This window comes from Aplysia californica, unplaced genomic scaffold (assembly GCF_000002075.1).
Source record: "Aplysia californica isolate F4 #8 unplaced genomic scaffold, AplCal3.0 scaffold00142, whole genome shotgun sequence".
In the NCBI taxonomy this organism is placed as follows: domain Eukaryota; kingdom Metazoa; phylum Mollusca; class Gastropoda; order Aplysiida; family Aplysiidae; genus Aplysia; species Aplysia californica.
In genome coordinates, this window is record NW_004797412.1 from 60,606 (window position 1) to 75,313 (window position 14,708).

Sequence of the window (14,708 nt, forward strand, 5' to 3'; positions counted from 1 at the left end):
TACATCAAACCACTTTTGAGGCAACTTTTTCTTCAGATAAAAACTAATTAGAGAAATTTGGAGGTGAAACGGCTTCGTCCCCACCATCCAGAAGAGCTTAACTTTAAGAACAAAGAGATGGAAGACAAAGGTGACTCTTCTCGTTTGAATGGTTCTCAAAATGCCGTGGCTCGCCGTGCGTGTGTATAGAAAAATCATCAGTGTTTTGTTCTTATTGCTTGCTTTTCAGTGGTAAAGAAGTGGAAGAAACCTAAGCCCCACCCAAATCTTGGTCCACCCACCGCCACTGCTCACGGTACTTTTCAATTTCACTAACTGTAAACATTTTAGAGCTCCAGGCCAATCTATGAATGCAGGCTTTATTTCTTACCACAAAAAAGTAAAATAAATGCTCCTCAATAAGGGCTTTCCACTTGACTTTGATGACAGGATGAAACAATTCAAATTCTGAAATCTACCCCTTTCAAAAATATCCAAAGGCAAAAGGGCCATTTCCTCCCTTACCGCTGTTAGAAGAAAACTTGCGACGAGCAAGTTTCATATACATGTATATAGACTCTACAGTCAAACCCCATTATAATTATACAGTCTACCTTGGGACAATCATGAAGCTGTCAGTATAACAGGACAGCACCGATTGCTATTTTGACTAGATCTAGTAGTAATCTGGTAAAGGCTAGAGACTCTACAGATAAATTGTGACCAGTCTTGACTCATCAAGATCTGTCTTGGGCGATCGCCATGTGCAGGGAAAAAACAAGTGACAACCAACTGCACTACAGCTTCAGCTGAACTTTACGTAAATTCAATTATTCGAACATTCCTGGCAGATCAGAAGCTAAGTTGTATGTGTCAATGACTCTGTTGATGTAGAGTTTTATTTTACCCAATGCACGTCAGTCTTTGGGCCACCTTTGACTTTTCACGTAGACTTGAGCGCGAGTCCTCACAATATAACAGCCTCATGGGCGCCCGCCAGTCTTTTGGTCAATGGGCCAAAATATTTTGCAGACAGGCCGAAGTGACGCATTCCCTTTGAAGTTTTTTTCCCACGACTCAAAATTCTAGTTCATTTCTAATATTTTTGTACTCTGCGCAAATCAATAGCAATGAATCAAAAGCTAGAAATGGGCAGAACTCGCAGAGACGAGTGGGAAAGAGATTATCAAGCAGCCACCAAGAGGGTGTCATGCACCGTGTTGTGTGTGTACCTCTGGCACCCAATTTGCTGGCAGTATAGACGGGCAAATCTAAATAATTTTGATAAGTACTGTACAAATCATACACTTGGCGGATGGCAGTGTTAAAACCCACAAAAGGTGGAAAAATTAAAATTCACCCAAATGAACAGGCTGAAAAAGTTCCCCATGGACCACAACATTCTCTTTCAGTATAAAACAAATGGTTTAAGGGTTCTAGATTAAGTGGAGGAAGACGGTGTGAAAAAAGGTGTACCGGATGAAGTACAGACATGATTTTAAGTTGCAGTTGCTGTGCCTAGGGCTTGAAAATAGAACTGATAACCGACAAGATGTCCTCCTTTTAGAGATCCTCCTGATAATCACAGTGCCAGGCTCCCACATTTTCACAGAGCTCACCCATGCTACTGCAGGGTTCTCCATCCTGGAAAGTCAGGAGACACAGAGGAAAGGTGCTACTGGATTTAAGAAAACAACCTTCGTGCCTCTTCAGAAAAGACAGTGTGGGCTGATGGACTTGCTACAGTCAATGACACTTTTCTGGTTACAACTAAACTTCAAGTGTTAACGCATATGAAAAGAAGACATGTACATAACCAAAATCATGAAGACACCAGTTACAAGACTTATGATTGAACAAGATAATCTTTATTGTCAAATGGCAGAAAGGGTATATGTAGCAACATAATAGTACAATACCAAAGTTTTGATACAGCCCATGAAGTTCAGCTTAAACAATTGTTCAAAAAAGCTCTGGAGCTCAAAACTTGACCTCGATTTTCTCATCCTCAGGATGATCAGTTACAATATGAATGCACTTAATCATCTTTATTCCTCCTCTCACTATCTTCAAATTATGAATGAGAGGAAAAAAGTACCATGAAAAATGACACCATAAAAAGCTGAAAGGGAAAAAAGGTGAATGAAATAAAAGCATGTTGCTTAACTGTTGAACTGTGAAAACATGTTGCCAACTGCAAGAGGAAACTGAAATTCAATTTTGCTGAAAATCTGAAAAAGCATGTAGGTTATGGAAAGGTCTTCACTTACCCTGTTAAAAACTTATTGTACAACAGGAACAGTGGTTAGAACCATTTAAAACAAAACACTCAACTTGTCAGGCAATACTGAAATCATCTGGTGACTAGTATTATGGCTTTAGAAAATACTGACAGATGTAGAAACAAAAATGTAAGTGGCATCTCCAATCCGAGATGATACATACGTAATTAGATTGTCACATGGAATGTAAATTTTACTGAAATGGCAAGAAAAACAAGCTGAAACTAGACAACTGCAACACAGCAAATTATTTTGAAATTTGACTAGTCAGCATTTATAGGAAATTGAGAATAGAATCAGAAATGCGCAAGGGAACAAATTATGGACTTCAGATAATTGGGAATTATTTTTTATAAAGGTTTTTAAAAGAATGTAAAATGTAAGTGTACCCCAGATTTTTTTGTTGTGATCATAGAATAACCTGAAACCTCTATTACCAAAATGCTAAGAAAAAACAGTTTATGCCTACCCTTATGACCACAGAAGATACAAATGCAAGCTACATGTGTTGATAAAGCAGAGCACTAGAATGAAACTCATTTTACATAAGTTAGCCTTTAACTTAACATTCATCAAACGTTTAAAGTTATGATAACGAGTCTCAAATTTATGCTGTTACTATATTTTAGCAACGCTTTAAGAAGCAGGTAACACGTCTTGCAACAATTATCTGAACTCCACTTTTTCCCAATTGCCGTAACCAAAAAGTGGAAATGATAAAGATCCCCACGCAGAAAGGACAAAATTGCAACAGACATTCCCATCCCAACACTACATTCACTTTGTTAACAATAAACCCACAAAGACAAACAAGTTTAAGGCAAATCCTGTGGTTATTTTCTCAATGAGCTAAGCTGGGATATGTTCATAAGACATGGCATGCACAGAGACAATTGTTATCAATTTGTTCATCACATTTAAACCCTTTTATAATGTAGAGACAATGCACATCTGGTTCTTGAAAATGATATACTCTTAAAAAATAACTGATGTGTAACCCATGATATGACAGCGCAAAAAAACAGAGCCATATACTGCACTGTATGAAAGACTCGTGGATGGAATCTCTAGGCAGCATTTTAAAATCTAGTATGCAACTGTAGGTATATTAAAGAACTCGATTACCTTGAAAGCATAATGAGCTCTTGAGAAAAAATTCAAAAGTAGAAACAGATTTTTAAACAAGCACTTATTCGAAGGACACCCCCTCAAAAAAAATCAAAACAACCCACAAAAAAGAACCTTCTCTACAAATCATCAAAGCTTCTGTCTGATCATAGCAGATCAGTACTTTCATGAAACTATCTCTACTTAGAAATCCTAAAGAATTACATGACAATGACTGCCATCCATATGCCTGGGAAACTAAAGCATTCTGCCATAGACTTCAGTTGTGACGACTTTTTCAAAACTGCAACAAGGCTCTTTGTTTTGCTTGTTCCATTTATTGCATATTCAACAACAAACTTTTAGTGAGTACAAAAGCGTGGTCTCACTTTTTAATACATAAATATAATAAATATATATATATATATATTAACATATATAGAAAGAACCCAAATCTAACAATTATAAAAAAATAAACCCATCTCATTTTCACATCAAATATTCATTTTGATCTCAAACAAAACACAGCTAAGAACAAATTGTATAACAAGTAAATGTATAACAGACATTTTTTAAATCCAAAATCAATCCGATTTCAGAAAAATCACAATAAATGTAGCACAGTCTCTAAACACTTAAGTATTATTCAATATAACAAACCAACAATTGCGGCTTGGGCAAATCCAGCCTAGCATAGAGAGAAAATGACAGCAGGAAAAAATAGGAGTGGGTTCGACAAAAGAAACAAAAGAACAAAGTAGAAGTGTGGAGCAAGTAAAAAAAAACAAATAAGATTTTGATGATCTGCTCTGAACAGATTCAAAACCAGATGGGAATCTTCAGGTTTAGACAGTATGGATTTGGCCACATATTGCCCAAGCCTATCAATTTCACATCAGCTGCTGAGGAGCTCCCGGCCTGGCTCTTCTTGGAGCTGGCTGAGCCCTCAAGAACACGGCCATTAGAGAGCGTACTCTACGCTGAGCAGACTGGGCAGCATAGAAATTACCAATTATTGTGACAGGAACTTCATCCACATCAGGGTCCTCACCTGGAAGTTGGACTATGGCTCCACTAACTCGCTGCATTTCTTTCACCTGCCAAATAAAGAAAAAGACATTTCAGTTTAGAAATTCTTCAGTCGTTTTTAAATTCCTGTTAATAGGCCTACTTTATTATCTTGGGGAAAAAAAAGCTAAATTAACCAACTGGCTGGATTATTCATGTCTCTGTACCGATACTGACTTCATTCCCACTTTTTTCATTAGTGTCAGGTCAATTCAATTTCACTACATGATCTTTTCTCTTTTAATAATAGAAGTGAAGCAAAGAAGTAAACAAATTATAAAAATAATACCCCTTGAATGTAGGAAAATATTCCTCAGATAATTCGTAAATTTAATAGAATCAATGAGTTTACGATCTTTCACACTTTTAATTAAGAAATAACATAAGTGAAAGTTGTCCATACTGAACTGGCAAAATATACTAGACTGTTTTTACATAACCATTACCCATGAAAACCTGTAAGTCCTTTTTTTTTGGTAAGTGTTTTATGGTGCTCGCAACTGCATAAGGTCATATGAGCACGCAGGTCACATTAAACATTTTCAATAGGTAGGAAATTTTGAATTTTGCCCTGGTGGCAGCTGAAGCCTACTCTTATCGATTTTATACCACCAAGGGTTCTTTAACGTGCACAACTTGCACACAGCACCCCCAAAATTTTTCTCCCTAGTCCGAGAAGGCAAGGTGTAGATCTTTTCTACCAGAAGATCAGGGGTGTGGCTGAAAGACAGAAGTAAGAAGGGGTCAAAGAGTAGCAGTAGAAAGACTGCAGAAAGAGTCGGGAGCCCAGAGGAGGGGGTAAAGGAGGAGAGGGCAGAAATTGGAGACGAAAGCAGACGACAGAACATTGCTAGAGAGCAGGAAAGGAGACAATTTTAGAGAAGAAAATTTTTTGGTCGCTACCCGGATTTGAACCCGGGACCTTTGAATGAGAGGTGAACACCTTAACCTTTAGGCCACTAGAGCAACCCCACCCCCCTCCCCCTGTAAGTCCACCTCTCCTCCAACTGAGATAGCCAATGAAATGATGCAGTTAGTTAATATGACTGATCAGTGGTGCAGACTTTTTTGGGTTAAACTATATTGGAGAAACACATAAAACACTCGAAGGTAAATAAGCTAATGATACAAAGATACAGTAAATAAAAGTAAATTCTAAATAATAGTTTCTCAGAAAAAAGAAGGTGACCAGAGCAATATAAAGCTTGTGTTTAATGACAAAACATCAAAACCAGGAATGGTGGAGGAGAGACAAGTCTGTAGCAAACATAACAAAACACATAAGCTTTGAGTGGCAATATTATGCAGTCTCCAGTTTTCATCATTTATTCACCTAGCCACTTGGACACAAATTTTAGATAGCAAGTTATCTCTCCCCCCTCTCAACAGGATGCCAGTTGGCAATTGAGCAACATATTAACAAAAACTGTTGGAATGATCTTTTAAACATGCGCACTTCTACAAGTTATAACTTTCCTCCCAATTGGTTTGTCTGGCCTATGAGCGCACAAATCAGTTTTTTAAAGAAAATTGAAGTGAAAATATTTTGAAAAATGTTGAGCAGACCAAGCATGAGTGCTGCTTTACAGTGCCGCCATAATGAAGATTTGGGTGATGAATGTGCTAATATAAACTCTAATACTGAATCCTATTCTAATTTACATGTGTGATCATCACACTCAAATTTCCCAAAGTCCCAAGGATTTCATAATGATCAGAGTGCTCTTGGCCGGTAGGTATTATACTGATGTTTCCCCATCTACTTTCTGGTATGTCTGGAGTGAGCTCTGCACACTGTGTGGGGAAAAGTGTATAAGAGAAACATTTTCTGCCATTGCCATATTCCAAAACAGCAAAATCTATATCAACATAGATCACATTCACTGATGAGAATAACAATCCTACAACTGGTCTAGAATAGCAGCAATGTAATACAGTTGCCATGATTATGACTAGACCTAGTGGAAAATATTCAGCACAAAAGGGATAGTACAAAAACATTCTCAGGAGCTACATTGTTCTCCGTACTGTAATCAACAATTTAGAGGGTAGACACTTTATACAGTATAGAAGTTGACTAACCAGATAGTTGAAAAGTTTGTCTTCAACTACTTACATTTTGTCCACCTTTTCCTATTATGCGCCCAATGCTTTGTTTAGGAACCACAATTTCTGTTCTTATATGCACTTCGTCATGAGCAGCAAGTCTGAGTTCGTTCTTAACCTTTTCAAAGATGTAGAACTGCGCCTGAAAAATTTGAAGCAAGATATAACAATTTTTCACAAAAAGTCTACACAATTAGCTTTAGACAAAGAAACTATAGCAATATCATGATGGGTCATATTTACTACTGTGAACTGTGGTTTAACTCATTCCATTCCAACTAACTATACATGGAAGAATTGCTGGACCATACTGTGACAACTGTATACACAATGTCACCAAAAAAACAAAAAAACAAAAAAGTTCAGCTAATTTTTCAAAATTGCTGGTGTTCAACTTGTCCTACCTGTCACTTTTTAAGATGTGATTTCGTATTTTGGCCCCCTCCGACGATTGAAATATATATAACGTGCCTAACATATATAAGGTGGATAACAAAAACATTTTATCCTCCACCACCGCCCAAATACCACTGAATTTCAAAACATTGACACAAAACCTTGAAAATCTCTTTGGCACAAACTGACTTAAATGGCAAAGTGAAGAAAACAGAACAACTGGAAAAGGCACTTTTCATTGTAACTTGCAAAGCCAGAGACCTCTTTATAAGAATTTTAAAAATATTGAAATTAATAACCAAAGAGACATGGAGTAAAATGCATGAAGACTAATTTTGATAAGATATCACAAAGCAGTCACAGATGAGAGCATGAAAATGTAAACAGGAGGGAACGGGCATCATTAAAGGTTTAATTTTTTTTAATGTCCCATATGGCATGCCAAGTTACATCTGCTATCTCTTTTTCAAGTCATGAAAAAGAAAATGGTTTGCTCTCTTCTTGCTATTTGATTACCAATGATTCTTGACCTACAAGAAGCATAGAGTCAAGTTTTTAAAAATTGTGCCTCATAGGCACAAGAAAGTGAAGGAGTTGAATATTCCTACAAAATGTTTTTTCCATTTAAGTCCCCTGTGCTGTAAAAAGTGGTAATGTCTTGGTAGAAACTTTTTAAAAATTATAAAATTAAAAAGTACTGATAGAAAAGAGCCATTAATGACCTTAGCATTAGGGTTATGCTCCACTACAGTCGTAGCTGCTGAATTGATTCTGACTACCATTTATAATGGAATTTAAAAACACAAATAGCATTTGGGACCAGAAAACAAAAAGAATTACCAAAAAATCTGTTGAATCATTTTGTTCTTAAGTAACAAATATTTTTGCAGATGAGATAACCTGAGTGAAAAAAAAAAAAAAATCTACAAATGTTTCAGATATATATCAGTTTACCTTCCATTGGGCCTCTGGTGAACCAGATATGACAGTTTTTCGCTCATCTCCTGAATTGCTGAAAGGATTGTTTTCTCCGCTTCCATTTTTGTCATTGGCGCCCAGAATCTGCAATACATTTCAATGAAAGCTGCAAACTAATACAAAAGGATAAACATTTTTTTTACCAACAACAATGATGGTTAACATTCATTACATCACTTGTATGTATGTAAGACAAGACTCAAGATATTGCTAGCACAATTGCCCCGAGTAGGTTGAGTGGAAATGTGCTATATAAAAGTAGGTAGCGTAAACACGGCCTCGTGGGCACTCGCGGCCTTCCGACCGCGTGGTATCGGTAAAATCGGGTTAATTCCGATCGCTGTTTCTTTGCTCTTTTGCTATAAAACACCAAATGCCGTACACCTTGTAAAAGTTCAGCTTTTCCTCGTTACAATGGTGTAAGTTGTTTATATGTCCGATTATTAGGGGCTGGAGAATCGCAGACGAAAGCGAAGCCCCTCGCTGTTGGAATGCGAGGTCGGCCGGTTGAAAAATTTACACTCGTGCATTCAAATGCTTCGCGGAACGAGGGATGATTAAATACCGTCTTTTCATTGGCGGAGAACTGTAGAGCTTTAAACGGGCTTTCGCGTGATATAAGTTTAGCCTTTGCCGTCTTTATAGAAAGCTTTTAAAAATACCGTCAAAATGTTTAAAGATCACTTTTTACACAAAATATGTAAAATACCGGCTTATAAAAGGTATTAATTAAAAGATCAGTTAATTTCCTATTAGAATAAAGTAATTAACTTGGAATTATTTTACATCAATCCTTCCGTGAGACTCAGAAAGCATGTGATCCTGCACGCGGGGTACACTACAGTATAGAGCCGACTCGCTCGTCGCGGGGGCCGGTGCGGCGCCGGCCGGGCCAACGCTCCGTGTTTTTGTCGAAATAACGACAGATCATCGTGTTTGAAGTGATAAAATACTAATTTGTAAAGATCTCAGTTTTGAAAAAAATTAGGCTCCATATATTTGTTATAGTGATTGTACTCTGTTAATGTGGAGATGTTTAGTGCACTTGGTACTTTTTTATTGTCTGTCAAACTTGGGGTTGCAGCCAGTGACTGACTTAAACAAATTTGATCAAATTTTAAACAACTACCATTTTCTAAAAAATTGACTGAATGGTACCAAAATGCTCAGGGGATATAGGCCTTTCAAATGGAACAGATAAATTTGGCATACAGCTAGTTTGAAAATTTAGTTTCTGGTACCTAATAAAAGCAATTTATTATTATCATCATTATTATGACAATATAAACGTTGAACTTATTTTTGAAAATAACCATTGCCCCCACATACTGGGAAGGAAACCATTCCATTCCTTTCAGAAGTACTGTCACCAAGGAAACTAACAAACCGACTGGGGCCTTTAACTGAAGTAAAATTATATTCACCTAGAAAAAAGTTTTCATTTGACCTTTCCACGAGTACTCTCATTCTATTCACTCACCAGATATTACAACAAAAGAATTTACACAGCTTTAACAAACTTATGCAAACTTGATTCACAATTAAGTTTTTATCCCCAGGAATCACGATACAAAAAAGAAATATATGTACGTTTATAACAAAAGTGTCAAATGTCCCCATGCCTAATGAATTAGGAGATGAAAAGGCCAAAAATATTCAACGGAAAACAATCATAATTTCTTAATCACATCTGGACTTTACAAATGGAAGTGTATTAATTCATTAGTAATTTATTTTAAGAGTATGGTACTTTAACCTGTGTATGAACTCAAGGCAGAATAATGTTCCCATGCCATGGAGTATTCTGGATTATTCACAATCCTTAACACCAGTGGAAGCCAAATCAGGCTGCATACTAAAATCTACCTCTCTATCTCCCCAAATTGAAATGCACTGCTCATGAATACTCTATACACAACAAGGCAATGAATACCAAACATCTAAGAATTGTAACTTTCAGCTAATACATTAAACCACAAACCTATACAACGGTACACTGTGTATTCACATGTAAAGACAAAGCAAGAATGCGTAAAAAATTATAATGGAAATCATGAAAAGATGTATCAAGATACAGACATGGAAAGTGAAAACCTTTTTTTTTCTGAAAAAATAAAAAATATTTTTGTAATATCTAACATTTGTGAGCGTGCCTGGTGAAAGGACCCAAAAGACGCATTTGTTAGAACCGAGATATCAGGCTTCAAAGGTCAAAAATAGAATTTTTGACAAAAACTAAGTTACATTAAAAGTGGATTCTTTAGCCATTTATATATTGATATTTACAAGGACTTAAGCTTCTGTTACATTGAAACACATTTTAAAAGACATTTTTAACACGAGGTATATTGCAGAATCCCCCAAAAATGCATAAGAAAATTGTTTTTCTGAGTAAACACTCTTGTCCATTCATAAAGTCGACCCAGTCAATGCACACCAAAATTTAGGTCATTCTCTCCCCTCTTAAATGGTGGGTAGTGTGCATGAATATCTAGAACATGTAACCAAAAGCGAAGCTTTGCACGTCCACATTGTCGTTTTTTAAAATTTCTGCAGAATATTCTTTTTGAATTTTTAAGATATCTTTAGTTTTTGAGATATGGGTGATTCAAAAAGAATATTCTGCAGAAATGATGTCTGAACATGAAACTGCACATAAAAAAACCCGGGATTCTTCAAAATGCGTCATTGGTACCTTTCACTAGGCACACACACATTTAAGCTGTAAAACTAGATAAAAGCAAAAATGTAGAGGTAAACACCCCCAGAGAGTTCATCATTAAACATCCTCACAAAATGCTCCTATTCCAAGATCCTACAACATTCCCAATATTTCAGACATTTTTTTATAGTATCACACATAATAGAAGGGCATGGGAAAAAAATCACCTTGATGCGGGCACCAGAGAGGCGCATGATGTTTTTTATGTTTTGACCCTTGCTTCCGATTACAGCTCCAACAGACTTTTCAGGGATATACAACTGAACAACTTCTGGTTGTTGTACAGCTTGGGACGGCCCTCCTAAAGTTGCTGGATAGTATGCTGAGCCCTGAAACAGAAATACTCTAAAATAAACCAAAAGGCTCTTCTACAGTAGAAATTTAATTCAGCCCAAAAGCATCAGCAGGTTTTCAGACCCTAGTACCATTATTTCAAAGGATTCAAGATGTTTTGTAGGTCTATAATCCTCATCTCAGCTCTCATTCCTTTTAAACACTAATTTGGTTTTGCTCTTCTTTAATGTAAGTCCAACATCTTATAGGCAACCACGAAGGGCACAAAGCCAAAAATTACACATTTTCACGACCTGGTGAAGTACCAGGTACGTCCTAAGACAGATCAAAATACACAAAATATTCAGATATATCAATCTCGCATTGTATTAGACATTTACCTAACAAAATATGTTCTGCTATGAGCAGGGTGATTTAGTGCTGGGGGAAAATATGACAGAAACAAAAGAGGGAAGGAAAGTAAACAAATAGCACCTACAAGTGGAGCCCTCAATACACCTGTAAGCACTCTCAGAATGAAACAGAAATTCAGCATAAAAAAAAAAAGTTTGACAGTACATTATACTGTGATTAGGAAAATATGTGATGTATACGTATTCAAAGGCTTTAAGTATGAGAGGTTATATGTAGGCCTACAATACTGATAATGTTCAGAATGCTCATTAGACTGTAACCAAAGAAGTGCTGCAGCTTCTGAATTTTAAAAATAGGGATACAAAAAAAGGGCGCCTGCAAAAAAGGGCTTTTATGTAAATAACAAAAGGGGGGAAAAGTACTGTTAATATGCACGGCACTAGTGGAATTAAACCAAAAAAATCTAGGGTTCCCAAAAATCTATTCAGCACAATAAACCAGTACTAGTATCCTACCATGTATGGCATTGGTGGCCTCATGCTTTGAAATGGACTCATGCTGGGCATCAAAGGGAGACCAGGCATCCCAGAAAACATGAGATGCTGTTGGGGGCCAAACTGCAAAAAAGGAGGCAACTCTGTGAAACAGTCAACCCCAAAAGACTAATAATGGAATGATTATCAAGCATTTTTTACATTCTAACATCCCAACCCCCCCCCCAAATTTATCTTGCATCACCACGGAATATTGTGCTTTAATTTCAAAGCACAGGAGGTGATGCCTGTCCATAATACATTACACATGAAAGGTAACAAAACAACAACAGTAATAGAGAAGTAACTAAATGTTTCCTATTAAAAGCGATACAGCAAATAAAGGCTCTTTGGAAGGCATAATGATGTTTGCCACCATCATAGACATACGACTTAGGTGCCAAAGATAAATTACGTATGAATTAACATGAGAGGCACATTAATGGTTTCAAAAGCCTGAAATACCTGCTCATGTGAATTCTTGACGTTAAAGAGAAAACAGCAATAAACTCTTTCACCGTTCTTTTATTCAATTTATCTTCAGGCATCTGGACATAATTTCAAGCTCATACTTTATTTACCACTAAAATATCATCACTAGTTTAAGTGTGCAATGCAATTGAAAAAACATTCTTAACACCATGGTGTTACAAAAACAAAGTGGAATCACCATAAACATAATTATACCTTTTTAACTTCCCCAGAGCATAATGATTAAAATAAAAGCTGGACTTAAATTTTCTTGAGCAGTATCACTTTCTGTAACTATGCAGAGGGAAAAACACAGCATTCCCATATTATGCCAGCACTACCAAATCACACATTATACTTACTTGGAAGGATCCAACATCTTGTTCAAAGCACTGACGCATCTTTTCTGAAATTTTTCCTTCTGCTTTGGAACAATTCTCAGTAGACCCTGATATTGTGATAACTCTGTCCATGTAATTGTTACCAGTATCCATGAGACCACCAGGATATGGGTCAAAGCTGAAAACGAAGGAGGACATATTCAAAAACATTTTTATCAAACTAAATTTTACCATTAACACATTTTGTACTTACCCATGCTCACAATTAGTCCCTGTGCCCGCACACTGGGGAACCCCCCCTCCCATTTTGTGATACCTAAAAAAAAAACCCATCTTACATTTAATCACAGTAGCTTCCCTCGCACAAATAACATGTGATAAAACAGCGTAAACACTGCACATAAGCCATCTCCCAGCCTCCTCGTGCATTTATATGAAATCCAGGTCAATTCAGAAAAACATCAAATGCTGATGAAAAAAGTTTTTCCTTGTTACAAAGGTGCGTGTTGTTCATACGTTTGTGTATTAAAAGCTAAGAATCGCCATGGAGAACAAAGTCCCTTGTAGTAGAATACACGGGTAGCCCAGCGCGTAAAAAAATTGACACCCAAACATGCATGGTTTATTTGAATGCTTCGCATAAAGATTGATGATTAAATAGTCTTTTCATTGGCAGAGAACTAAAGAGGTTTGAATGTAACCAGGAGTATATTTTAGTCTTTAGGGTTTACATAGAAAGCCTTTAAAAATAATGTCAAAGTTTTCAGTTATTTTTACACTAAGTAAAAAACATTGGCTCCAATAAGGCACCAAAAGAAAGGGCTGTTCATTTTTGTATTGGAATAAAGTCTTAAAGCTGAGAATATTTCGCATTGATCCTTCTGTAAAACTATCAACACTGGTAACACCCAGAACACTACAACCTAGAGTTGAACTGCTAGATGCAGGTGCCAGAGTGATGCCAGCCAGGAGAGAGATCTCAATTTTTGTGCAAGTTACAACAAATTTGCATTTTTGAGGTAATAAAATCCTGATTTGCAAACATCTATATCTTGAAAAAAATTAGGCCCTATCTATGTTGGTCACTAGTGAATGTACATTACAGTGTGTTCCAACTTTTAACAAATTCGAAGTGGTGATTCCTCACAGCCAGACCTTGTGGTTTTGTACTAAAACATGTTTCAAAGAATTATTTTAAAAAAATCAAAATAAATATCTCACCTTGAAACAACAATGTTTGTGCTGGTATCCTCCATGAAAACTTTGATAACATTGCCCTGTTTTCCAATAATCCGGCCACAAATGCTGTTAGGACATAGCATCTTCAATGGCACATTGCTGAAAAATAAGGAAAATAAATTTAAAAAATAAATGTACATTTACTATATAAAAGACACTGTAATATGTTAAAACAAAATACAAGGCAAGGAAGTGGCAGTTAGCATTCAAATGACAAGTAATTCTCCAGACCTTGATGAAAACAAAGCCAGGCTTTCTATTTCAAAGTTCCCATTTCAGGTAAATTCAGTTATTTTCAGGTATTTTGGCAAAAAAATCAGTACAAACACAAAGAAGGAAGAAAGGGGGAGGGGGGAAGAGACGGATATTTCCCCGCTACAAAAGTTTTCATCGGGCGGGGTTTGCTTTTTGTGTTTTTATATAATTAATATAAAAACACAAAAAGCAAAATCACATCTTTAAAAAGTTTGTGTGTGTGTATATATGTGGGTGGGTGTTGTGTTGATTGATTGAACAAGTAGACGTTTTATGGGACTATCGACTCAGTGTGTGAGTGTGTGTGTGTGTGTATTTTGTTGAGTGTTTATAAGTGATGGTGAACAACGTTGATGAGATAAGAAGTTATCTTTTTACCATTTTTAGCTTCTGGAAAAAGGAGGTATTCCTGTAAAAACCTTGCACACTAAAAAATTCACAGAAAAATTTTTTTTCTGTAATTATCGGGGAAAAAAACTGAACTGTATTAGAAAAAGAATACTGCTTCCAACGAGCCAGTTTTCATTGTGGCACAGTAGGAGTAAGTTCATTATTTCTCCCCTTATTGTTGGGGACTGTCTAA

At 36.5% G+C, this 14,708-nt stretch overlaps 1 protein-coding gene across 1 annotated transcript in view; it reads right to left on the bottom strand.

Annotated features, from left to right (window-relative positions):
- Positions 1-1,825: 1,825 nt before the first annotated feature.
- Positions 1,826-14,708, bottom strand: part of LOC101863015 (insulin-like growth factor 2 mRNA-binding protein 1) — a 32,727-nt gene continuing 19,844 nt past the window's right edge. The window contains exons 10-16 of the mRNA XM_005096909.3: positions 13,853-13,969; positions 12,653-12,809; positions 11,802-11,903; positions 10,806-10,967; positions 7,893-8,000; positions 6,553-6,684; positions 1,826-4,465 (exon numbers count right to left, since the gene is read on the bottom strand). Of these exons, the coding sequence (XP_005096966.1) occupies positions 4,259-4,465; positions 6,553-6,684; positions 7,893-8,000; positions 10,806-10,967; positions 11,802-11,903; positions 12,653-12,809; positions 13,853-13,969 (985 nt within the window). The 3' untranslated portion in view covers positions 1,826-4,258. The remainder of the gene's footprint in view (positions 4,466-6,552; positions 6,685-7,892; positions 8,001-10,805; positions 10,968-11,801; positions 11,904-12,652; positions 12,810-13,852; positions 13,970-14,708) is intronic.